Source organism: Kryptolebias marmoratus, linkage group LG1 (genome assembly GCF_001649575.2).
Source record: "Kryptolebias marmoratus isolate JLee-2015 linkage group LG1, ASM164957v2, whole genome shotgun sequence".
In the NCBI taxonomy this organism is placed as follows: domain Eukaryota; kingdom Metazoa; phylum Chordata; class Actinopteri; order Cyprinodontiformes; family Rivulidae; genus Kryptolebias; species Kryptolebias marmoratus.
Window position 1 is genome coordinate 33131945 of NC_051430.1, and position 26586 is coordinate 33158530.

Below are 26586 nucleotides of genomic sequence, written 5' to 3' on the forward strand. Positions count from 1 at the left end.
GAAATAAAGCTTGAAAAAGGTAAGAAATTAGATTATTTTTTCATATTTTTCAGAGGATAACTGACAACGTACGTAATTGGGGTATATCGTGATATATATCATTATCGTGATATAAAATTATCTATATCGTGATGTAGGATTTGTTTCATATCGCCCAGCACTACTTTGTTGTTATGATATTTTGTTTGTCTGTGTTTATATTTGTTCCTTGTGTGCCACTCCCTGCCTTTCAGTCCTACTCCATCCATCCTCAGTTTTTTGTTTTTCTGGACTTTACTGGATGTTGGCAAAAAAAACTGAAAGTGTGCATTACCACCACCAACTGGCCTGGAGTGTGGTTCGCGATGGATTATTTTCTGAATGTAATTAAATTCTATTAATCAGTTTAGCTTCACTTATATTTGTTTATGTTTTTTCCCATTTTTTATAATTTCCTGTATTATGCCTCTGTATTTTAAAAAGTGCATAATTAGGTCCTGTATCCTTCATATTCTGAATAATGTATGTAATATTTCTAATAAAATATATGATCTGCTGTCAGAATGATTGTTTTAAATTCAATAATACAAAAACTGGATCCTGTTTCCTCTTGTCATCATCCAGGTGTTTTCACTCCGTTTCCATTCCTTGTTGTTTATTCTGTCTACCTCCCTCACTTGGCTGTTAAATGGTGAGACATCTTTGTTTGTTAGTAGGTTTTTGCTGCCTCATGAGCTTTTTGTTTTCCTAGTTTCTTATTATAATAAATCGTGACAGCAACAGTTTTGCTAAAAAACTTTGGCATTAACTGTTGTTGTCAAATCTGTTTGTCTATTAGGAAAATATTTCACAATTAACTGGACAGACTTTAATGAAACTTTCAGAAAGTTACCAGTGATAGTACAGTCACACTAGATGCTGCAGCTGATTTCACATTAAGAAACACAAATATGGTTAAAACTCAATCAGTCTTAGAGATCCTGAGCTAAGATCTGAGAGGTATTCACAACACAAACCCTGAGCAATAGTACATCTGGCAAGATGTTGCAGTTTCACAGGAGATTATGTATAACGTCGTTTACAAGGTTTTATTCCTTCTCATCATAAGATGATCTTAATTTAAAATTCAGACATAAAAGGCGCTGGGTGATTTGCATACCTTCAAAGAAGGCAAGACTTCTAATTATCACATTTTATGTTGTAATACTTTAAGTTTAAAGCTCTAAATCCAGGACATAATCAGTGAGACGTGAAACACATACGTGTGCCCTTCAGGTACAACATGGCCTGTGGGGTCCAGTTTCTCCTCTGGAACGAGCCCTGAACAGGAAACCAAAGAAAAAGTAAGTCAGTTTGGTTATTTTATTTTATTTTCCCAAAATATGAACACTACTCAGTGATCAGGGGATAGTTGTGTGAAGGGAATTACCTTGGGCGCGCTCCATGACTGGGAGATAAATGAAGTCAGCAGTAACAGTGTCATTACATGGGTTAACGTGATGCTCCTCAAACCCTGTGGTGTTAGACAAACAGGAAAAGGAAACACAAAAATAACGAGAGTTTTCCATGAAAATAACTGTTAAAAGGTAAAACAAGCAGAAGAGTAAATAAAATTGTTGAAAGAGTAGCCAAAAGCTCATATGAGAAGACATTAAAAACATCCAAACTGCAGCTTTATCTGGCGTTTTAAAGATCAGAGCTGAAACGTCGTGGTTGCCAATGATGGCTTGGTGTGAGCACTCGATACAGCAAAAAACATCACATTTTAATATAACATGTTCTATTGTTTCATCCTCCCTGCAGGGGTCATATTTCCCTGTAGGCTTCTGTATTTTAAAATTAAGTCATGAATGACCAGCTTCTTGTCAAGGCGAGGGGAGACAGACTTTAAAAGAAACTAATTTATTAACTTAAACAAACAGATAAACAAAAGGGCTGACGTGGCAGCAAAAACAAACAATAACAACAATCCAAACAAAGGAACAGGGCATGGCAAGGAGCAGAACAAGAAACAACAATGATCCAGCGGTGTGGTGGAGAAATTGATCAGGTTGATTATGGGAAGTGGGCACAGGTGAGTGATTACAATAACCGACAGGTGGAGATGGGCGTGGCAGACAAGCAGGGGCAGACAGAGGGAAAGTGAATAATGAATGAAGCACAAGACACAAACAAGAGCAAAATAAATCCAAAAGAAAACAAAACAAAACCCAATCCTTACACTTCTGTCCAAATACTGCCTCCATGTTTATCTGATGCTGAGTAGAGAGCACTGTAACAAACCAACAGAGTTACGAGACAAATAAATAAAACCAAAATTAAGCCTGCCCAGAGATTGACTCATGTTAAGTACGGGACACACACACACTCTGCGACTCGCCAAGGTGCTGACAGTGATGCCCTGCCTGCTGCCCAAGTTAAAAGAATTTAGCTTAACAAAGAATAAACACAAAAAGCTACCAAACAAACTCCCAGATTCTGACAGTTGCACCACGTGTGGCTCGGATGATCCTCAGCCTCTACCACGCCAAATTTTAGCTCAATGTCTGATGAATTCATTGAATTAGTAACACCCTGCACAGCAATACTTAAATCCTCTCGCTGATGTCACAAAAACCCGTCGGTGGCATCACCGGTATAGGCCAGGGGTCTCCAATCCTGGTCCTCAGGGCCACCATCCTGCATGTTTTCCTTGTTTCTCTGCTCCAACACACCTGATTCAGAGGTTAAATCACCTCTTCGTGTTCTGCAGAAGCCTGTTAATCACCCATTGATTCAGATCAGGTGTTGCAGCAGAGAAACAAGTAAAACATGCAGGATGGTGGCCCTGAGGACCAGGATTGCCTACCCCTGGTATAGGCAAATGCTAAGAGTGCAGCCCCTACAGTTTCCCTATTCTTGTACTAAAACTAGTTAGTACTGTTTATATTATGGAACAACTACCAGATATTTTAACTGCCTAGTAAAACCTATCAAATAATAACATCTTCCTGCAACAATCAGGTCCAAACAACCCAAACTCTCTGGTGAAAAAAGCAAACAAAACAAGAGGAGAACAACTGTGACAAAGACAGAGGTAGAATAAAGGGAATAACTTGCTTTTGAACATGATGGTTGCCTTTAGCCTAACATGGTTTAAAGTCACTTCATGTTACGAGAAGAAGCTGTTATGGTAAAATAGTAATGTAGATTACTGCTACCACCTTAAAGTCCTCAGATAATTTGATTAAGATTAGATCTATTTAGCACATTTTCATCTAATGTTTGTTCTAGTCAAAAGTCAATCAAAATGCTGTTTTTTTCCCCCCAGCCCTTTATATATTATAGTTGTAAACCTAGTTTGTTGTATTACAATTTATATAACCAAATGTGTGTTTATAGTGTTAAATTGCACATCATTAAATTTAATACTCCATAACTCAGTATTTCCATATGCATATGGAAAAATAAAAAGATCTACAGTATTATGAACGTCATGCATCTCTTGAATTTTTCATTTATATCTTTGGAATCATCCGCATGGGAGAAAAACAGACCAAAAATGTGATAAAATTTAAACTGATTTTAGACAAATGGCTACTCAGAAAGAGAAAACAGGCCATGGAAAACTTTAAATAGCTCTCTATTCCGCTCACCATGCATACATTTTAAGAGGCAGAGTCGGAAGACTTGGGTGAAAACAAGTTAATTACCATGGTAGAGGTAAAAAAAAACATCCCTGTGGCAGGGCATCTTAGCAAAACCTTGGCTAAGAAGTCTAAAAATAACATAAAAAGACAAAAAGGAAGGAGACAAAATAGAAGGAAAATACAAAAAAGGACACAAATGGACATATAAGGTGACATAAGAAGGGATACGCAGCAAAACAGATGCATAAAAAAAGACAAAATGAGGCGAGAGACCAAAAGAAAGCAGATAAAAATAATTTATAAATAAACAACAACCGAAAAAAGAAATAAGGCATGCATATGGAAGCTTAAGGAAGCATAAGAAGGAGGACAAAAGATTTACAAGGACACAAATAGGGAATATAAGACATACTAAGGAGACAAAAAAAATGCATGAAAGGATAAAAATAACATAAAAAGACATAAAGGATCAAATCTGATGAAGCACACTTTGAAAGGTTTAAAGAGATTTAAATGCATTTTGGAACAAAGTTAAATGTTGTGAATAGTATAAAAGTAATAGCACCCATCTCCTGTATCAGCTGGGCATTTTGATATATAAATGGTTAAACGAGTTAAAACAGGCTGAAGAGATGCACATACAATCAGAGAATCTTTGGGAAGTTTACTTACATTCATGGTGCCAGAGCAGTCAGTGGATCAGGCTAATTGCTGGAGCTGAATCTTCCCAACCAGCATTTATACCTGCAGGGTGAGGCGGTGGGGGCCCTCGGTGCTCCTGAACCACGCCAGCAGCGATAGGTCATGCCAATTTGATGAAACGAGTAGGAGTGAGTTAACAGAAACGCAGATCAATATGTTGTTTAGTGTAAATGTTTCTGCCAGGAGTCATATTCTGCAGACGTTAGGATCAAATGTGAAATGAGCTGCAGTATTTCTGCTTCAGGTATTGATGTTTGCACCTTGTTGAACAAGGTGCAAACATCAATTGCTCCAGTGAACAAGGCTTGTTCACTGGAGCAAATACAAAACTATCAGCAGCGAGATCCTGTCAATCCACATTCAGTGTGTCACTAATGCTTAGAGCAGGAGTGGGCAACCCTGGTCCTCAGGGCCACCATCCTGCAGGTTTTACTTGTTTCTCTGCTCCAACACACCTGATCTGAATCAATGGTTGATTAAGAGGCTTCTGCAGAACATGAAGAGGTGATTTAACCTCTGAATCAGGTGTGTTGCAGCAGAGAAACAAGGAAAACATGCAGGATGGTGGCCCTGAGGACCAGGATTGCCCACCCCTGGCTTAGAGCTTACTTCTCAAGATAATACTGTCAAGACGAGGCAGGGCTGCACCAGAACCTTTGCAACCCCAGACCCCAACTCAAGATGGCTGCCACAGCCAAGTCACCTTGGAAAACACAAAAATGGCTCCAACTCAGTCAGTTTTACAGATATTTGGAAAATGTGGCATGTTGATCATGACCGAGCACTAACTGACAGGATCTGTCTGTTAGCAAAATATCTTATGAACCTCTGGACAGGTTTTAATGAAACTCTCAGACGGTAATTGTTGGATGTACGTCTTTTTATGTAAGGATTTGGATTTTTGTGTTTTCGGTTTTGGGTTCTTTATTATTCTGGTTGTTGTTTTCAGTTTGGTTTTTTCCTGTTTTGTGCCCTGTTATCACTCCTCCTCCGTCTCTCTTTTGTCCTCCTTGCCAGCCCATCTCCACCTGTCCATCATCATCTCCACTCACCTGTTTCCACTTCCCTTGTTATCCTCAGTATTCAAATACCCGGTCATGTCTCCCATTAGTCGTCGGTTCTGTTTGTCGTCTGTTGGTTGTTGTTTGTTCTTCGTGCCTTTGGTTTTTGTTTCTGCCACGTCAGCTTTTGTTTTGTTTATTTAATAAATTAGTTATTTCCTTTATTATGAGTCTGCACTCAGGGTTCTTTTCCGTGTCCACTGTGCCGCTGTGCCACCCGTATCAGGAAGGAATAAAGTCAAAAATAAGTTAGACATCACTGGATTGATGAACACTCCTAAACTACTCCTTGATCACCACCATGTGGGGAACTGAAACATTGCACTGCTTCTACAAACAGGTTTCACTGCATTGGTGCAGCAGATTCAAACTACCAGCAACCACATTGTAATCATCTGTTAGCAAAATATCTCATGAACATGTTTTTAAAAACAGCTTTAACTAGGTCAGTTTCATGGATATTGATTAATTCCTCTGAATTACTTTTACATATATTGTGCTGTTTTAGCCGTTCACACATCCAAACATTTAGCTCATGTAGGAAATGGCTGCGCTCCCTTTTTTTAATGTAACTTCTACACCTTTCAAAATATTAAACTTTTTTTTTTACAAATATTTTCCCCAAATAAATACATTAAGATCTGTCTGATTTCTTAAAAACATTGTTCACTTTGAAATTTACTTCAACAACTCTAATTTTGTCTTCCTATGCTACTTTTAGCTACATATTCACCATTTATTTAGGCAAAATTATGCATTTATGCCTTTAAAAGGTTATGTCCATCCATGATTCTAACGGTGTTTGGGTCATTGAGCTGTTAATATGTAGGAAGGACTAAACGCCTTTTTTTCATAAGGCCGTCTCATTAGTACAATGGTGAGTAATTGGAAAAATGGACTGTACTTAAATAGAACCTTTTTAGCCAACCAGGCCACTCAAAACACAATCTGCCCTCATTTACCCGTCTCAATCTAAAAAAGTTAATCTGTAATCTAAATTACAGATTAACTTTCTAAACCATTCTGTAAAGCCTAATCGGTGCTTTTAGATCATATTCATACATCGATAGGGCACATTAGAGAAAACGAGGAGTTCAACATGTGGAATCAAACCTCCAACTGTCTCATTGGAGGACAACTGCTCAAACCACTCAAATTGAACAATTTGCATGACATTTTCTGTTAAAAAAGAACAGGATGTGTGTTGCTTAGTATCTATTTTGCGCTTTTTGTTCACAACAATCCTCCAACGGGTCAAAGCTGTGTCTCATGAAAACAGGCTGATCTAATAATTAGGTCAGAGAAAAGGACGCACACACACACACATCAGGAACAGGAGCATTTTTGTATTTTAACTGTGTAAAATAAAACAGACAAGACAGGTACACAGCTTTCTGGACTTCTAATTTGATTATATGTAATAATTTTACTTTAATACTCCATATTAACAAAGATAAAACAAGGAAAGATCTTCTGTTAATTAATTCTAAAAACTAAAACTGAAGGAGTGGTGTGTAGATATATAACCACCCCTTTTGCTTTAAAACCCCATCCGTCACCCTCAGAGGCCACTTAATTAGTTTGATCAGCTCCAAGTGGATAAAGAGTTACAAAATAAATATAAATAAATTTAAATAAATAAATCCTAAATCTGTGGAATAAAGAAAACTTTACCCATATTTGATGTACATTGAAACTTACTCATCATTATTCACCCTGCAGAGTGAACACATTAAAAATCTTTATGAATACTGTAGTTACACTGATCCAGATTTTGTTTACACGTTTCCATGGCAACGTTGAACGTCAGCGCGTGCCCCGTTCTCCCTGTGGTCACGAGGTAAATTTTATTATTTATTTATTATTGTGTCTGGATCCACTTTAGATGTTTAGTGACTTGTTTCTATATTTTTTTTATAAAACAGAGAATAAAAGTGTTGTACGCAATGACGTATATTCGAGAATGAATGTCATTGGTTGTAAAAGTCACCTGACCGCGTGACCCGGAAGTGGAACCAAGCGCCATAATGAATTGAAAAAAATAGCGCGGATTGAGAAATAACCAAACCAATGACTTATATGGATATAATCTCACTTATATCCATATAAGTCATTGAACCAAACGATCTTAAAAAGAAGATGGAGAAATACATTCAGTGCGTTTCTGCAACCGGTCTACCTGGCCACAACAATAATTAATGTTTCATTTTACAACTGTATATTTGACTGTATCTTAAGTGCCCCCCCAAACAAATTCAGATAATGAATAATTGGATAATTCAGAAGCAAAATCTGATTTTCATTAGTTGATTTTCACAATTTTTATTACTTCTGTCAGTTTCAAGTTATTTCAGTGACCTCTTTTATAAATTCATCCCCTCTGTACTTGGACGAATTAAAAACTGTCAAACCTTTTACTTTTATACAAATGAGTCATGTGTGTATGATGTTTACCCTAATTTTTTTCTTTTGTAGGAAAATAAATCACATAGGAGACGCACAACTACTTTATTTAACTTTGTGAAGTTGTAAAGGCTTTGTAAAACCTACTTAAAATACAAACAAAAAAAAAACTAAATACAGGTTATTTTGTTCTCAGCTCAAAGGGAGCAAGTATCCACATATACATTTTATAATTTGGCTCAGGTCTAGAGATAATTCAGAAAGTAGTTAAAAAGTTTTTGTTGATGTTAATGAGCTGCTGCAGCTGATATCCAGGAAATGAGAGCTGTGAGCTGAAAGTGAAAAGATTCAAAACCTCTGTTTACACGAGAACGATCTCTGGAAACATTAGTGTTTTTTCTGTTTATTGTGGCGAATCAACAAGAAAAAAACAAAACAAAAATCATTTACATGGATACGGAAGCGCTCCTAGAATCTATGGTAGTTTCAAGGCAGGGTTGCCAGATAGGAAATGTCAAACTATCGTTCTACCACTTTAAAATTATTGTATTTTGTCTGAAACTATCATATGTGCTCAGTGAGTTGTGCTTTCTCAGAGGGGGAGGTTGTAAGATTAGTTCTGATTGGCGAACATCAACAGAAAAGGAGGGGGACTTGACCCTAAAACTGTAATTACCGTGTATCTGGCAACACAGAGGCCAAGCGTTCAACAAGACAGGCGCTCAGTCTGGAGCATTTAACGGTTGCATCCAAAATGGTGCATACACGGACTGACAGTGAGGTTGTGTTGCTGCTACAAGCAGCACAAGCAGCACTGTTTACTGCTGTTGTTGATCTGCTCGTACATGTGCAGAACAGCTACTGACCGCAGCCGTCTGTTGGACGCCACTGCAGGGAGTCCCCTGAAAAGCTCCTCTCTGAGACCCTGCTTCAGAGAGCTGCAGTTTTAGAGAAAATGAGCTCCGCTGTCGTGCACACGAACAGCAGAAAACTCAAAAACAGCAGCTCAGTGGCCTAGTGGTAGAGTGTCCCCCCTGAAACTGGGAAACTGGGAGGTCGTGGGTTCAACCCCCACCAAAGACTGTAAAAATGGGACCCATTGCCACCCTGCTTGTCACCAAATGATTCCCGAGCGCGGCACAGGGGATGGGTCAAATGCGGATAACAAATTTCGCACACTCAGGTGTGTGACAATCAGTGGTGCTTTAACTTTAAATCCTGTTGGTTGTTCAAAACCTCAAAGTGGGACGGTTCAGGGACAAAATCTGCTTTGGATGAGGAGATACTGCTAGAACTTTACTTTGGTTCTGGTCCAAAGTAAAGACACATAAACATATGTGTTACAAAGCTGCAGGAGCAGGGAAGACGGACAGAAAATGACCTCATTTTATCAATGGAAAGTAGGTTTGCTGCTGACTGAAATCAGTGTCAAAACGTCCCACTGAGATCTCCTTTTTCAAGCCTAACATGCATGTTTTTGGACTGGGGGAGGAAACCGGAGTACCCAGAGAAAACTCCACACAGAAAGACCCCAGGTCCGACCCAGGGTTTGAACCCAGGACCACCTGGCTGGGAGGGAACAGTGCTAACCACTTCGTGCTGTATTTGTCCACAGAGCCAGAATCAATCAATGATCTCAGTTTGAGAAGTTCTAAAACAAAAATAAAAAAGTTCCATCTATTAGCTGCTAAAGGAAAAACTTGGAAACCAAATGAGGAATAAAATTGGCTTTAGAAATGAAAGAAAAAGAAAAATTTCAATAAAAAAAACTGTATTATAAGGGATTGGACCCCCAACAATGCAACCAAACACCATTTCACTATTTTTAAACCTTTTACGAAATCATAACGTCCACCTGGTAAGTAGGTTATTTATCTCTGAATGGTTTGTTTGTTTTACAAAATAATTAGCATCATTAAAAGTAGTTTTCCATAAAGCCTGTTTACTGAGACGATAATCTGACCAATGCTTCTTTAGAACTTCAGTCAGAGTATGTTGAGCTCCTTTTACAAAATGTGCTCCAGATGCTGACAGATTTGTTTGTATTTGTTCGCTGCTAGCTGACCACACATGTTCCTGGCTGCTCAGTAGCGTTGTTAGCGGTTAGCTTCTCAGCTAACCGAGAACACCAAGCTTCCACCACCGTGGAGTAGGCATTACAACAACTAGCTCTTTGTAGTTTGGTGAGAAACAAACACTAGAATGAAATAAAGGGAGGTACATATTTAAAAATAATTTATATTGAAGCATTCTTAGCCAGCTAACAAAGGAAATATCAGCTCACTTAAAGACAGAAACAAAGGTGTCAGGATAACTGCAATGAGACGAAACATTTAAGGATAAAGTTAAAGCATTGGCACAGAAATATAACATTGTCGTTTTTATGTCAGCTTCACAAAGGAGGTCAGATATTCTGACACTGTCAGTGACGAGTCGTCCATCATTCCTGTCCACACAGAACTGGATGAAGAGAGGGGACATATTTCCTGTAACCACCTGAGGAAGTCCATCTTTTAGAGAGGCAGGCGGTCCATCACAGGAACCTCTGAGCGAAGTAAAGTCAGAAACATTCTTTGGCTGCTGGAGAGGGACATCTGAAGGATTTTCAACAAGAAACAGCCTCTCCTGGGGACAAAAAGTCTCTGTTATACCATGGAGTTGCTTTCACCCGCTTTGTCCACGTACTGGGGGGAGAAAAAGAGAAAAACAACAAAAACAACCGTTATTTCAGTGATTGGTTTTAGTTCCCTTATATAGAGCATGATGGGATGGACAAAGGTGAGAACAAGGACATTTTAAATGCAGATGAGATTAAACTCCTGTTTGAACTTTACACTTCAGAGGGTCTAAAGTGAAGCATGCATGACAGGAGGGGACACACCACAGCTACCATCACATCTTAGCTCAATATCTGCACATTTTAGGATGTTATATTCAAGTTATTCTATCATAGATGTATGTCCAATTATTATTTTCTGAGTGCTTAAATAAAATCCACCCAGAGGTCCATGAGATGTGCAAACCAGGTGGATGCCAATGGTAATACCAGACTTTTAAACAAAGTATGTACTCTGAATTAATCTCAGCTATCACCACACCAAGTTTGGATTGACTCAAAAAGTAGAAGTGTAAATGTACGTCCACCCTTTTGCTTGACAAGGTAAAAAAAAGAAGAAAATGATCACCTAAGTGAGGATTTTATAGGTTTCTGAGTGCAGCTGTGGTGTCGGCCCAGAAAGTTTAGTAAAACAGTGAATAATTACAAAAGGCAGATGTTTTCATGGACATGAATAACAATACTGACGTTTCAGTCTTTTCATTCAGCTGCAGCTCAGCTTCAAATAAGCAACTTAGTGCATAACTTTCAGGATTATTATTATAGTAGTTGTTTTTTTTTTTTTACAGGACCATTACTTGTGCAGTCGTGTTTAAACTCTTGATCCAGCTCTCAGTCCTTCCAATCATCTGGACTTCACTGCAACATTTTAAAGTGCTCCCCAAACTTTCTGTTGGACTTTGGCTGCTCTCTAAGTGAAACTTAGGCCTGTCCAAATAATTAAAAACCAGTCATTCTGCGTCAGTGTCTCTGTCCTCTCAAACCCCAGCAGATTAAAGCAGGTGGCTGCTCGTCCTGAGCCTGGTTCTGGTTCTGGTTCTGGTTCTGCTGGAGGTTTCTTCCTGTCACCAATGTGCTGCTCAGGATGGGAAATTCAACCTTAGATAACTTTGACTAATTTGCTTTTATAATGTATGTGAATGTTTTGTACAGTGCCCTGAGATGACTTTTGTTTTGACTTGGTGCTATATAAATAAACTGAATTGAATTAATCCCATTTGTCATTTGGATTTCAGCTCCAAATAATCACAAAACAGAAAAAAAACAACAATTATTCTTACAAACATTACTGAGGAGAATACTCTGAGGGGAACGTTTAATGTGCACGGCTCCCATCATCACAGCGGAGTTCTGCTCCACGCCTCTTTCAGTTCTGCAAAGCTTGTCTCACTTCTGAACGCTCACATCTATGTGGGACGTGGACGTGGACAGTAAGAGGCAGTTTAAAGACAGACTGGTTTTTGTGGCCATTTTGTTCAAATGCACTTAGGACAAGCAGGGGGGTCGGGGGGGCAGACAGGTTACAGTCAGAAACAACAACATTTACCATCAAGCATTAAATTTCCAGTTAATATCTAAACGATGTGTATCGTTTTTAAGAAATCTTGCTTCCTAATGTCTTTACGTGTCTTTTTTATGTTTCCTCATGTCTCTTTTTGTCTCGGTGTGTCTTTTGTCCTTTTCATTCTTTAGCTTTTTTTTTAATCCTTTTGCTTTTTGTGTTCATCCTTCTCCTTGTATCTCCTCTTCTTGTTTTTTTTTCCCTTCATATATTTCAACTCTGAAAGATCAGCTATTATTCAACTCACTGTTAAATTCTGTAGCAGATTTCAGCAGTCTTTCAGCTATTATAGTGCTATAACTTCAACTCTTCACATTATTCAGCTAATGCTGACAGTTCAACTGATCAAATATTTCAGGTTTCAGTTACATTTTCCCCAAATAGGCTAGCTTTTCTACTCAAAATTGGTTCTGTTATGAGTCTACGCAACACTGGTTCATCCCTTGAGTTTAGGAGGTCAGAGTCATCGTTAAGGTCAAAGTTCCTCTGAAAAATAATTAGGAACAAGGGCAAAAACTGAAAGAAGCAGCAGCCGAATGAGTGTCTCTAAATGTAAAGAAATGAGAGGCGGCTCAAGAAATTTACACAACACTGTACAAGTTTAAAACAGAAACACAACGGATGTAAAATTCATGATTCATGTCCATGATGACGGGGTGTAAAGTTTTAGTCCTCTGATCACTGTCACATGCTGGATCATGCAGGGAAATCGGCAGCGACTGACCACTGCTGCTGATTGTCCTCAGAGCCTTAGGAAGGCTTTAAAAAGTGAGAACAGACAGAGACGTTATCACCTCAAACAGCAGCAAAACATGGATGTGTGCAATCTGAGCCCAGCTGATCCTGAAACCATCAGTTTGTTCTGAAGCGTCGTGTTCATTTGCACAGTGTCGGAATAATTATGATTCTGTTGTGATTGAGGTGTTTGATCAGAGTCCAAGAGCCATGCTGCATGCGAAGCCATGACTGAGCCGTACTCACTGCACTGATGAACGGCAGGTTCAGGATGGAGCCCAGAACCGGTATTCTTCTGATAAAACCTACGACAACTGGGAAGAAGCCCCTGCAGGCGAGGACGGGAGGAGAGACGGAGTCAGGAACAAGAGGACTGACATTTACCCAGCAGAACAACAACAACAGGACCTTTAACAGCAGATAGATTATAATTCTACAACAAATAAAGGAAAAGATAAATACAAAAAAAAAAAGGCCTTGAAGGAATGCATATCGTCCGCCGCCTTTCATGCCAGGGATTTAGACTGAGATCATTTTATTAGAAGAAAAGATAAAGTTACAGCTGTTGTGTGTTTTTTGTCTGTCTGTTGGCAAAATGTCCCAAGAAGCATGGGATGGATTTACACAAAGCTCACTGAACGTACATCTACAACTGATTAACTGTCGGAGTCAGTCCGATTCAAGATGGCTGCCACAGTAAGCAACCTTAGCAAACACAAAAATGCCTACAATTCAGTCAATTTTACAGAATCTTTTACATTTCATTACCCTTATTCTTATTTAACCAGATGAAAATCAACAGAGGTCAAAGGTCAGCAGCACAAGTAGCAATATAGGATAAAACATGATTATTTTACCCATGTGATTGGTTTTTAATGTAAAGTGCAAAGCGTGGCAAAACAGAGATTTGAACAGTGCCTTAAAAACAAAGGAAATGGTTAAAACAAAGCAATGTTCAAAGGGATACAAAGAAAGAACAAAAGGCTTCAAAATAAATGAGGTCTGGCAATTTCAGATGAACCTGTAGGCTGTTCCATGCCAAGAGGGTTAAAAAGCTAAATGCTGTTCTCCATAATTCAGTTCTGACATTAGGACCTGATAGATGGACAACATTGTCAGAGCATAAGGCTGATAGTTCTTTGCACAAATAGGATGGAACTTGTGAATGACTCAATCTGTGTGCCCTCAGAAAAGACCAGACAGCTCACAGTGATGAGGGAGGCAGCAAAAACTAGAGAACAAAATGAAAAAACACTGTCATCCATTATGTTGCGGGAGTATCCGTGAAACTCAGAAGGATTTTCTCCAAACAAACACATCCCAGGACATTTCAAACCCAACAGGACTCTCAGACAGAGACTGGTCCACCCTAAGGACAAAACCCCCAAACACAAACTTGGTGTCTGCAGTTCAGACCTCTATATTAGAGAAACCAACAGTTTCTCCACAGAAGCATGGCTCAACACAGGAGAGCTAGTCTGGCGTGCAAGGCAGTGGACAGAATGCATTCCCTCTTTGATTTTATGTTTTGCAAAAAACTCATACTGATTGAGCCACATGTTTTGAGATTGTCTCTTTTGCATACATCTCTTCAAAGCTGTGAATCAAAAATTGTGATGAAAATAAAAGAAAAATGGCTGAATGCTACTAACGGTGTTTCAGTGCTTATGTCATCCCTTTCGACACATTTACTCTTAAAGCCTAGTGTACAGAATAGGAACTTTGTTTTGTTGGATGTGCATTCAACTGTTTTACTTGTAAAACTAAAACAGAACCCAAACCAGAGGAACAGGAAATAAAACGTTGTTTCTGTTCTGTAGGTTAGTGCATTATGTCCAGTCCAGTTTTCTGCTAATCTCTTAATTTAAACTCTTTACAATAAAACAAATTTCTTCCCAACTTCTTGTTTTAAGAAGACAAAATAACAATCTTATGGGATGTTTGCCTGAACTGCCCAACATGTTTTGTGTTGTTTTGCTTCCTCATACCTGAACAAAAGAAAAAAACCATAAATCTCCAAGACGACTCCGACGACAGGCCACCCAATAAGCACCACAAACACCCCCCCCAGGAAGAACCCGGTGGCCTTCATCTTGTGCTTCTGAAAGAAGAAACGAAAAGTCCTCTCCAGCCCAATGACGAAGGCCAGTCCAGCTACGAACAGGATCTGCAGAGGAAGACGAGGGTGGGGCAGAGTTACTGTCAAAAATCAGGGTCTGCATTTTATACAATTTTGTCAATTTACAGCCTCAATGATGCAACCAGTTTGGCACATCTGGATTTAGAGGTTTTCTGCCATTCCTTTTATAAATCCTCTCAGTCCTAATCTGGTTGGATGGGGATCATCTGTGGAGCCAGAGATGGTTGACAGGGTTCAGGTCAGGACTCTGGCTGGTCCTCTCTAGGATATTCACAGAGTTGTCTTCTCTGTGTGTTCTGGGTTATCGTCATGTTGGAAGGAGAAGATTTGGTCTAATAAAACAGGTTGTCACTCAGGATATCCCAGTATAACCGTGACCAGACTCCCAGTCCCTGCTGCTGAAAAACACCCTCACAGCATGACACTGCCACCACCATGCTTCACACTGTGAGGACATAATGTTTAGAACTGAGTCCAAACTGTTCGATCTTTCTTCATTTCATTAGATGGGTGTGTGTTATTACTCCAGCCTAATGAAACAATTCATCTCGAGTTTTTCATCACCTGGTCCAAAGATATGGAAGCTATTGAGAAACAAACTTTTTTTTAATTGAAATATTAATAAAAAATACAAAATGCTTTAAAATCAGATGCAATTCGGTGTGTCTTATTTGTCCAGTCTAGTGAAACAATTCCACATTAACTCTTGGTCTGAAGTTCACATGACATGGAGGTTATTTGTTTTTAATTTTTCAAGTGTCATTGGTTCGGTAATTTGTTGATGGTCCCTAAGCGAACCACCATGTTTAGGAGGGAAAACCAGAGGTTAGCTGATGAAAACCTCACTGCCAGGATCGGGTCAAACGGCAGGAAGACACCACTGAGTCCCCCTGATGGTCTGCTGCTTCTGTATTGTGAAGTGATTTTACAGCTTTTCTTACTTGGTGTTTAGGGGTTTTCGTGTTTTTGCAGCATTTTTTCCTTTTGTTTCTGTCTATTTTCTGCGACCGCAGCATTTGTTTTTTGTGTTTGTGTGTTTTGGAGTTTGCATCCCTCATGTGTTTGCAGTGCCCTTCCCTGTTTGGGGTGCATTTAGCTGTTTAGCCACCGTAGCTGACTCCTGGGAACATTAGGAGCTGTCTGCTGCCATCTTCTTCATTCCTACTGAAGATGGAAGGATGTACTTTCAAACACTGCTTCTGTATGTTGGCTTCTTTATAAATCATCTATTGGATGTTACATTTATCTCACTTTAATACAAGGACTATATATCGTTTTTAAATATATCCATCCATCTTTTAGAGCTTATCCGTAGTTGGGTCAGAGAGGCAACAGGTCCAGGAGAGAAACCCAGACCTTCCTCTCCAGCTCCTCCTGGGGGATCCCAAGGCTTTCCCAGGCCAGAGAGGATACATAATCCCTCCAGGGAGTTCTGGGTCTCTTCCTAGTAGGACATGCCTGAAAAACCTACAAAGGGATGCTTTTAAGAGGCATTCCAACTAGCCTGAACCACCTCAGCTGACTCTTTTCGATGCGAAGGAGCAGCAGCTATTCTCCGAGCTCCTCCCGGATGACGGAGCTCCTACTTATTTAGATTATCTATATATATTAGAAATTCTTCCGTTGGCTGTTTAGCGGGCCTTGGTTCTGTTAGTTAGAGTTCGTACCTTAGTTTAGTTTATCTTAGCATCTCTCATGTTGGCTGTTTAGCGGGCCTTGGTAATGTTAGAACCTTAGTTTAGTCATGTTTAGACCTTAGTTAGTAATTGTTATGTCGGCCGTATAGAGGGTCTGGTACCATTTAGAAAGCTCGGTATCATTAGCTTAGCATTCTCATGTTTTAGATTATTTATCCAAACTGTACACTTAGTTTGGTTTATCTTGTTTAGCTTTTGTGTTTCATTGTGTTTCATGTTCTGTAGCTCTGTCTGTAATTTTGTTCTTGTGTTGTAAAGCACTTTGTGCTGAAAAGTGCTATATAAATAAATGTACCTACCTACCTCACCTCATCTCTAAGGCTCAGCCTGACCTGATATAAGAAACCCTTAAACAAGACTGTATGGAACAATAAGAATTACATTATGTTTGATCAGCAGCCATGTGAATGATATAACATAAACATTTAGCTGTTTAACATCACTTTACAATGATACTCACATTGCCAATAGCCAGGAGAGCTTTGTCAAAGAACAGGATCATCCCAAAGAAGAGGAAAAACACTCCGAAACCTGTTAACCCCATTCCAATCTCTGCGGGACACACACACAGTTTCAATCATCCCCAACATCCCTTATCTTGACTGGTGTTTGAAGACGGTTTTAAAAGAAGCTAAAGCTAACTCTCCTGTCGCGGCTCATACATTTAACCTCCAGTTTCTGTGGAATAAACACAAACTTACTCTGAGAGTCCGTCAGAGAAATCATCTTGACGCTGAATAAACTGGTGAAAACAAAACAAAACAAAAAGAAAACAAGAGGCAATGAAACTTCAAGTGTTTCCCAGAATGACAGCTGCTGCCACTGAAACAACAGCCACGTCTTCCGGAAACACTTCTCCTCCCGGTGAGTGAACTTCCGGATCCGGAACAGAGCGCCAGGCTGCGTTCAATTCAACACAGGCGACGTTTGATGGATTTAAAAGCAGTCTGCTGATATTAGAAGCGAATAAACATGAGGTGGGTGTCCTAGCTGTTTAACACACACCTGTCTGAACGACGAGGACAGTTGTGTTAGAAAAAACAAAACATTTCAAAGCAGATTAAATCGTTACTGAACGCTGATCTGTAATGCGCCACCTAACGGAGGAAAGCTACATTTAGCCCTCCGTCTTGTCTGTCAGGCAGCACTGACGCGCGCGTGTGAACGACACTTTTAATTTAAACCGCACTTGGCATGCTATCTCTTTTGATTCAACGTAGGTAACTTTTATTCATACAGTACATTAAAAATAAGCTCAGTCGAAAGAAACATGAAACTCATTCATAAAGATCCTGTCAGTCCTGATCCAGGGCGAACATCGTCCTTTGCGTGTTTTGTTGCCACTATAGCAACATTGAGGTTTCAGCAACAAGAAGGCCAGGATGATCAACGAGTTTCTGCAAGTCTTTAGTCAGGTGTACTAACTAAAGAGCAAATATTAGAACTAATATTTATTTCCATATGTTTGCAGTGAACTGTTTCATCTTTATTAATTGGGATTAGGTGAAAATACTCAGCTCTGCATTCAGGAAACAGGTTGGACTCGGACAGATGGGCCTTAAACAAAGGTAAAACTTTTAACTTTGTCTACACTTGAACTGTAGTGAGTTTGAGTTCTTGTGGCTGGTGTTGAATATGAATATGTAATGTAGATATTTGAGTGGAGATGGAGGTCAAAGGTGCAGTAGGAAGAACAAATGGGTTCAAGGTGGGAATGAGATTACAACCCCAGTTCCAAAAAAGTTGGGATTGTTGTGTCAAACATAAATAAAACTGAATGCAACGATTTGCAAATCCCTTATTGTATTATAGTAAACGTATCAAAAGTTCAAACTGAGAAATTGTACCAGTTTTAAGCAGAGGTGGAAGAGAGCCGGCAACAGAGAGCTCAGAGAGGTGAAATAAGAGGAATGAAAGTCAATTAAAGCATTACAGAATCCATGTGTGTGAAATGAGAGGGGCAGCTTAGGTTGAGCACTTTGGAAGCAACGTTAGAGAAACAAGGCTGAGATGGTTTGGACATGTGTACAGGATGGATTGTGGTTTAATTTGGAGCTGCCAATGAGGAGGAAAAGAGGAGGACCATAGAGAAAATTCATGGATGTAGTAAAAGAGGTGTGACAGAGCAGGATGCTGGAATAGAATGAGATAGCAGCAGATGATTTGCTGTGAAGACCCCTAAACGCTGAAAGAAGCAGATTTTCCCAATAAAAATTGAAGTGAATGTTGCTTTTAATACAGAGTTGTCTCTCATCCAGGGAGTCAGCTCATCATTTATGAGAGGGTACCTTTTGTGACAACATGGATGCTGCTGGTGGAACTAATGGTGAGTATTTCTGTTTGTTTTATTAGAAAAAGGAAAAAGTAAAGCTTAATGTGAAGCGAAATAGCAGAATAATGCTGATATGAACCAGTCCGAGGTTTCTCTGTGGCATTCTTACAAAAGTTACATAAGCACAGCTCCAAGTTATGAAGAATCCTCTGAGGACTTGTTTCTGAAACAGTCCTCCCTGTTAACACACTGTAACCCACAATCCACTGGAGCAACTTCCTGCACATGTTCTACCATTAAAATAATGTTCAAGACTGAACCCAGGCAGGTCATAATTCCTCACATTACAAACTCTGGAGAATAACACTGAAATTAATAATAGAAAAGAAAAATCAAAATCCCAACACCTAACAAGAAGTTGATATCACTGAAATCATTATAGCACCCTTGTGTGTGTCCCAGTGGACATTTTCTGTGTGTGTCCTCGAACATCCTCAAGGACATTGTGGGCATGTTTAAGACCCACACTGACCCACCCAAGAACGGCCGTCTGTTACCTGATTCAGACTAAAAGTGTCTATCGAACGCCAACTGAACTACAGCTAGTCTGCAGCTGAACTACGGCTGCAGCTTGATTGAGGAAGAGTGAGCTTCAGAAATATATGTTTATATTATTTAAGTTCAGGACAGTTACCTAATTATTTTAATTTACTACAAATGTTGCAGCCTACTTTTTTTAGAAAGTATGATGTGAGCCACTTTCCGACCACTGAACAACAGATAAAGGATATGTGTCCAGGACCAGAAACATCAGCAGCATAATGTTTACCCTGTTATCTTTTATGTGGCCCTCTCTTACATCGGTTTAAAGCTGAGGATGTTTGTTTTCAGACGTGCAGGTGGAGCTGGACTCAGTGGAGGCGGAGCTGCAGTGCGTGGAGCTGCAGGTCGCAGAGCTCCTGAAGAAACAGGCTCAGCTCACCTCTCGGAAGAACGCACTGCTGCAGCAGCTGGAGGAGGCCTGCGATGCCGCACTGCCCTCATCCTCTTCTTCCTCATCGTCCTCCAAGTCCTCAAGGGCTGAGCCGGTGATGAGCAAGCAGGAGATGCAGCGCTATGATGGCACAAGTACAAATCCATAAATCTCTGGTTCCTGTAGCCAGTAATAAGTCCCGTTGATGACCCTAGTCTTGTTGTTGACCTGTGTTTTGTAGATTTTCCTTGGTCCAAAGAGGTGGAGCAGCACCTGAGGGACTCATTCCATCTTATCAAATTGAGACCGCTGCAGCTTCGAGCCATCAACCTGACTCTGGCAGGCAGGGATCTGTTCCTAGTGATGCCAACAGGAGGAGGGAAAAGTCTCTGCTACCAGCTGCCTGCAGTCTGCTCCCAGGGTATGGACATGCTTATTGATTTTTGATTGGTGAATCTGTGACTTATTAAGCTCATTTACAACCCCAGTTTCAAGAAAGTTGGGACATTGTGTAAAATGTAAAAAAAAAAAAAAGCACAGAATGCAATCGTTTGCAAATCTCCTAAATCTGTATTCTATTCACAGTGGAACATGGTAAACATAACAAATGTTCAAACTAAAGAGTTGTACCATTTTTTTTCTAATAAGGTAATTTTGAATATGATGGTGGCAACAAATCTAAAAAAAAAGTTGGCAACAAAAGGCTGTAAAAAATGGTATAAATAGGAAGCAGCTGCAGGAGCATTTAGTAACCAATTAAGCTAATTGGCAACAAGTCAGTAAGAGGACCGAATCTAAAAAGAGCATTTTAGAGAAACTGAATGTCTCAGAAGTAAAGATGGGCAGTCTAAAAACAGTGAAACAGTTTCAGAATAATGTTCCTCAACAGAAAATTGGGAAGACTTTGAACAGTTTTACAGTTCCTAATATCATTAAATTATTTCAAGAACCTGGATAAATCTCTAAATGCAAAGGACAAGGCTGGAAGTCATCCCTGGATTCCCGCACTCAGGAACACTTCCACAGATCATTGTCTGTAAACACAGTTCACTGTACCATCCATTAATGCTGCTTAAAGCTCTATCAGGCAGAGGAAAAGTGGACAACTGTTCTGTGGTCAGACAAGTCAAAAACTGAAATTCCTTCGTGAAACAACAGATGCCGCTAAAGAGGAGAGGGACCATGCAGCCTGTTTTCAACATACAATTCAAAAACCTGCCTCTCAGGTTTTAGAACATGTACTCCCATCCAGATTACATCTTTTTAACGGAAGGCCTTGCATATTTTAGCAAGTCGGTTCTAAAACACACAACTTCTCCATTACAGTTCTGAATTAATTTCACCCACAGCATCGGTCTCCAGCCTTTTTTGGCATCACAGTTTGGTTTTACACCAAACAACTTTCCCATGGATGAGTTTTTTACCCCCTTTTTCTAGGGCTAACTTGACTGACTCAGGCACAGGAAAGAATAATGAAAAGAAGTGGGCGCTTTTCAAAATAAAATACCCTGCAGACAAATGGAAATAAAAATATTTATATAGCCTTTTTTTTTTTTTTTTTTTAGTATTTTTGCTGCCCAGCACTAAATGTTTCACGGACCCCTGATCGACAAAATATTTGTATACAGAACAACTGATTTTATAGCTGTATACTGTGATTTACAACCTATGTGTTATATTTAGACTGAAATGCTTTACATCTAGTTTCGGTTCACACTTTTCTAGTAATTTCTTTGCATCTCACACAGAGGAGACGATACACTTTTTATTACAGACTTCAAGAAAACTGAAGCTATTTTTAACAGGTCTGAAAATCAGAAAAACCAGCTGCAGTTGTTAGCATTAGCCTGTTAGCTTAGGGCACAATGCATTATGGTAAAGGAAAGTTTTGAGGGCAGTATATAGTGGATAAAAAAAAATTCTCTTACATTTTTGAACACTATTAGAAAGTGGCTAACTCGCTGAAGACAGCCATACATCAAAATGTCAGTATTTTGTCAGCTTCAATTATGTCCCAAATTACTACTAGGCTGTAGAAAAGAAAGCTACTGGGTGTTTGTGAGTTCTGGCACCATTCAGCAGGTCTTTAGAAATGTTCCAGTTTGTCTGATTGATATCCTGTGTCAGGTTTCACAGTGGTTGTCACCCCCCTGGTATCCCTGATGGAGGACCAGATCATGTACCTGAAGTCCACTGATGTTCCAGCCGTCATGCTGAATGCATCCAGCACCAAGGTAATGATTGACAGCTGAGGTCAGACTAACCGATGTGACAAACTGTGTCCAGGTCAACTTCAACTTGGTGGGAAATTATATTATATACTTGTATTATCCGCACTATAGAGCACACTGGATTATAAGATGTACTGTTAATGAATGGTCCGTTTTCGAACTTTTGTCATATATATAAGGCGCATCGTCGTGCACCTTCCCTTTTGATGATACTACCTCGCCACGCTCCATTTAAAATGGACGATTTTGCTGCTCTAGCGGAGCTGGTTCGCCTGTATCAGCATTTATATGATCCCTCTACGAGAGATCAAACGGTTCAAAACTCGTAGAAGAATACCGCATCAAGTATAAACGCCTCGACCGCTCGCTCAGGTCTATGCGCAGTTTGTTTGTTTATGTAAGATAATCGGATTGAAACATTTCAGCAGAAGCTTGTAAACTCCTACTCTGTTTATAATGGTGGTATTTGGAGAACTTCGTATTTTCTAAGGTGGTGCATATTAAGAATAGGAACCAGGATGGGGGGCCAAATGCCCCAACTGCCTGAGATTTTAGAGGACAGGAAAGAGAGCTAGGCAAACACAGAAGGATTGGTCCAGGTGTAGTTCCTATAGGAAGAAAAAGACAATAAATACATGTACAAATATCGAACAAAGACGGAAAACGTAAAGACAGAAGAGTGAGCACATGTGGTCAGTTTATCCTCCAGCAGTCTAAGCCTAAACCGAGAGGTAGTTCAGGAAACCCAAGCCAACCCTAACTATAGGATTTATCACAAAGGAAAGTCTTAAGCCTGGTCTTAAAAATAGACAGGGTGGCAGCCTTACGGGCAGAAACTGGAAGTTGGTTCCACCAGAGAGGAGCCTGAGAACTGAAAGCTCTGCCTCCTGTTCTACTTTCAGAAACTCTAGGAACCACAAGTAAACCTGCAGTCTGAGAGCAAAGTGCTCAAATAAAATGTGTATTAGTATGAGCTCTCCAAAGGGCAGTTCGGTCTCTTCTATAATAATTAGTTTAAATAAGTGTAGTTTCTCAGCAGCTGGAGGTAATACATGTCCAATGGAGATGGGTTGAGTTTAAACAGAGCTTTTTTTTTTATTAAGAAAACACCATATTATGTCTTGTAGGAATCAAAAATGTGATATTTTTTAAAAAAGAAACTGTTTTTTGTATCAAACTCAGGAGCATTCTAAGGCTGTGATGGAAGGAATGACTGATCCCAAAAGTCCTTTCAAGCTGCTATATGTCACGCCAGAGAAGATCGCCAAGAGCAAGTTGCTGATGTCTCGTCTGGAGAAAGCCTACAAGGCGAAGCTGCTGAGTCGGATCGCTGTGGATGAGGTGCACTGCTGCAGCCAGTGGGGCCACGACTTCAGACCAGGTGGGTTTCAGGGAACCAGTCTAAGCTTCAGCTCCTGAGAGGAAACCTGGCTTAGATGTTAGCTCTTTACTTATCACTGAAGTAGTTTTAGACGCCAGAGTTTTAGACTAACACCATTTTATGAGTTATAAACTATTTGGTCAAGCCTTGTAAATAATGTTATGCATGATCTCATGTAATATTGCATGATGTGTTAGTGCTCAGAGTATGTGTTGAAAATGACTCTTAGCTCTGACTCTTAGTCAGTTGGCTGTGCCCCCCCCTTCTTAAATTTGGTTGATTCCAAAGTTAATCAATGTAGTTTTAACTTATTTTAACTATTTATGCTCAAAGTATGTGTTGGAGATGCCTTTCAGCTACTACCACACCAAACCTTTGCTCTGTATCTGCACATTTCTGAGTTGTAGCCCCTTTTTGAACGGGGTTGACTCTGTTGTTTCATTCAAATTCATCCGTTTTTGTTAACAGACACACAGAGACATGAGAAAAACACGTTTCTGGCCTTTTGTCTTCAGCAGTGGGCGATAAATATTGTTGAGGCTAAACCTTATCCGTCTTGTGTGTTTCCTCTGTAGACTATAAACTCTTGGGCATCCTGAAGAGGCAGTTCCCCAGTGTGCCAATGCTTGGCCTGACAGCCACAGCAACCAGCAGTGTCCTGAAGGACTGTGAAAAAATCCTGTGTGTCTCGCAGCCAATCACACTCACCACCTCGTTCAACAGGACTAATCTCTACTACGAGGTGCGCACGATCACAGAATCCAGTGATGTTCTTCATTCAGAAGCAGACTGAACTGTCCTGTTAGGATCACTGATCTAGTTCAAAACTCTGACTAAAGGCTCAAAGACTCAAAACAATTATAACTAATAATAGATTTAGCTTTAATCAATAATCCTGACTGAAAAACAGCAGCTACTCCACCTCGATCTGTTGTTCCAGGAACATGAAAATATAGATTATTAGCAGGAGTGGATTCATTTATACCAGGGGTGTCAAACCCAGTGACACAAGGGGGCCAAAATTAAAAATTTTGTCTGAGCCAAGGGCCAATCACGATCAATATTTATTAAAAATTACATAAATTAATTAGTTTTAGATGTATTATGTCAAATCATTCATATAGAAATATCAATGACCTTTTCCCAGTTACAGAATATACAGAATTTAGAGCAAACAGACTTTAATGAACACAGACAAATAGATCAAACTTCAAAAAGCTCATCATTAGCAGCCATTTCTTACGCCTCACTCAGCTTTTAAATGAAGTTTTTATCATTAAAACAGATTTTTCAACAAAAACCTGATCATACAGAAATTAAAACTATATATTGTTGGCTTCTAAGTCACTGTCAGAGAAAACTTCAGTTTTTTTAAGCAAAATAAGAATCAGAGACTCGATCTGTCCCAGACTAGAGGGCCGGATTTGGCCCGCGGGCCTTGAGTTTGACACAAAACCCTCTTTTATAACCAGATTTCTGTAAGAGAAAATAAATCAGTTTGATGGTCAGTTATTAAATAATTAACTAACAGAGACTATGTTCAGTAATCTGCATTTAATGGCTTTATTTGTTTGTTCTGGTAAAGTAATTGTGTTTGTTTTTATGATTTATCTTTCTAAAGTTGTTTGGTTGGTTTAATTTGGGCCGTGGGCGAGCTGACCCTGTTTCAGTGGGGTTTGGGTGGGTAAGACTACAATCTGCTTCCTGGACTGGACCCTGGGTTTAATAATTTGGATATACTAACAAAATCAGCCATATTCCTAGAAAGAAGAGTGGCTCCACCCAAAGTGGGATGGATGCCATCTCTCTGCATCAGACCAGACTCCAGTTATCTCTGCAGCCCACGCTGGACAGCCAACAGTTAAACGACAACATGCACCTAAACATGTCATAGCTGGTCAAAACATGGAAGAACTCCACGCTGATATTTGCTCCGTTTCACTCGTTTACTGCAGATTAGTGGATATAATTACTTAAACAATCCCCCCCCCCAAAAAAAAAAGCAGGCCTTCTTTTTTCGAGGTGTACCCTTGGGTTTCAAGTTCATACATGATCTGGTCTTGGTCTTGATCTCCAACGCTTGCAGCCTCAGTGAAACCTCTGATGCGTCAGGAGGAAGTAATAAACTGTCCACCTACAAATAAATAAAACAGGGGAGTCTCACTGCGCCTGTGACATTTGTTTTCCTCCAGGTTCGTATCAAAGAGCCTGGCAGCGATGCATCCATCAGTGACATCGCATCTCTGATCACGAGTCGATACAAGGAGCAGTCGGGTAATTTGACTACTGAAAAACGTTAGAATTTAATGTTAAAATAAAGCAGGAGATGATTAAAACGGATCCATCACTCTGTTTTCCACAGGGATTGTGTACGTGTTCTCTCAGAAGGACGCTGAGCTTGTGGCATCTGAGCTCCAGAAACGAGGGGTCTCAGCATATCCCTACCATGCTAACATGGACCCCAAGGACAAGTCCCGGGTTCACCGCAAATGGACCTCCAACAAAATCCAGGTAGTGGCTTCAACACACACACAGGTCATTCTGGAGCAGGTTCAGCAAACATTTAGGGCAGTGGTTCCCAAAGATTTTCTTCTGGGCCCCTGTATGGATTACAATAAAATCCCCAAATCCCTACAAACCATCTTTACAGTGAAACACTTTTGTGTAATTGTTTCTTTTAGTTCTGTACTGTAGAAGAGTATTCTTTGCTGTCAGTGTTATTTCAAACATATTTTTTTTTATTTGTAACAATATTCAACTTTGCTATCATCAATACATTTAAAAACTTTTTTAATGAATCCACAAGAAACTTTTCTTGACCTTAATGAGTCTTACAGAATGAATACAGTCACTCCTCTGAATACAAATTTAATTTGTTCAAACTGGTGATTTATATCTTGAAAATTTGTATGTAATATTTTTTTTCTGTTAAAAATAAAGGAAATGAAAAGAATTAATTCCAACCCATCCCCAAAACATGCACGGTCGTCACTATAATGATCATTTTTAGCATAACAGAGGCATTGTTTCTACTAGTGCTGGGCGATATGTAAAAAATCCTACATCACGATATGGATAATTTTATATCACGATAACGATATATATCACGATATACCCCAATTACGTACGTTGTCAGTTATTCTCTGAAAAATATGAAAAAATAATCTAATTTCTTACCTTTTTCAAGCTTTATTTCGAAGTGACA

At 39.6% G+C, this 26586-nt stretch overlaps 3 protein-coding genes across 8 annotated transcripts in view; 1 reads left to right on the top strand and 2 right to left on the bottom strand.

Moving 5' to 3' along the window:
• Positions 1 to 4728, bottom strand: part of spx (spexin hormone) — a 7357-nt gene extending 2629 nt beyond the window's left edge. Inside the window, exons 1-3 of one of the 2 annotated variants that reach the window (XM_017426327.3) lie at positions 4281 to 4728; positions 1409 to 1492; positions 1242 to 1299 (exon numbers count right to left, since the gene is read on the bottom strand). In XM_017426327.3, the coding sequence (XP_017281816.1) occupies positions 1242 to 1299; positions 1409 to 1492; positions 4281 to 4286 (148 nt within the window). In that variant the 5' untranslated portion in view covers positions 4287 to 4728. Of the gene's footprint in view, positions 1 to 1241; positions 1300 to 1408; positions 1493 to 2200; positions 2241 to 4280 lie in introns of those variants that run through there. The other variant, XM_025008073.1, reaches the window with a different exon arrangement.
• A 3137-nt stretch (positions 4729 to 7865) lies between these two features.
• golt1ba (golgi transport 1Ba) lies at positions 7866 to 17361 on the bottom strand. The gene is made up of 5 exons (XM_017426350.3): positions 17226 to 17361; positions 16985 to 17076; positions 14676 to 14854; positions 12934 to 13015; positions 7866 to 10458 (listed from the first exon to the last, which is right to left on the bottom strand). The coding sequence occupies exons 1-5, from the start codon at positions 17248 to 17250 to the stop codon at positions 10420 to 10422; spliced, it is 417 nt and encodes a 138-aa protein (XP_017281839.1). The 5' UTR covers positions 17251 to 17361; the 3' UTR covers positions 7866 to 10419.
• A 31-nt stretch (positions 17362 to 17392) lies between these two features.
• Positions 17393 to 26586, top strand: part of recql (RecQ helicase-like) — a 20482-nt gene continuing 11288 nt past the window's right edge. For 2 of the 5 annotated variants that reach the window (XM_017426345.3, XM_017426347.3), the window contains exons 1-10: positions 17393 to 17501; positions 17996 to 18092; positions 18783 to 18850; positions 19688 to 19924; positions 20011 to 20190; positions 21897 to 22003; positions 23183 to 23381; positions 23957 to 24123; positions 25574 to 25655; positions 25744 to 25892. In XM_017426345.3, coding sequence (XP_017281834.1) covers positions 18826 to 18850; positions 19688 to 19924; positions 20011 to 20190; positions 21897 to 22003; positions 23183 to 23381; positions 23957 to 24123; positions 25574 to 25655; positions 25744 to 25892 — 1146 coding nt within the window. In that variant the 5' untranslated portion in view covers positions 17393 to 17501; positions 17996 to 18092; positions 18783 to 18825. Of the gene's footprint in view, positions 17502 to 17865; positions 18093 to 18782; positions 18851 to 19687; positions 19925 to 20010; positions 20191 to 21896; positions 22004 to 23182; positions 23382 to 23956; positions 24124 to 25573; positions 25656 to 25743; positions 25893 to 26586 lie in introns of those variants that run through there. The other 3 variants (XM_017426346.3, XM_025008059.2, XM_037975802.1) reach the window with 3 other exon arrangements.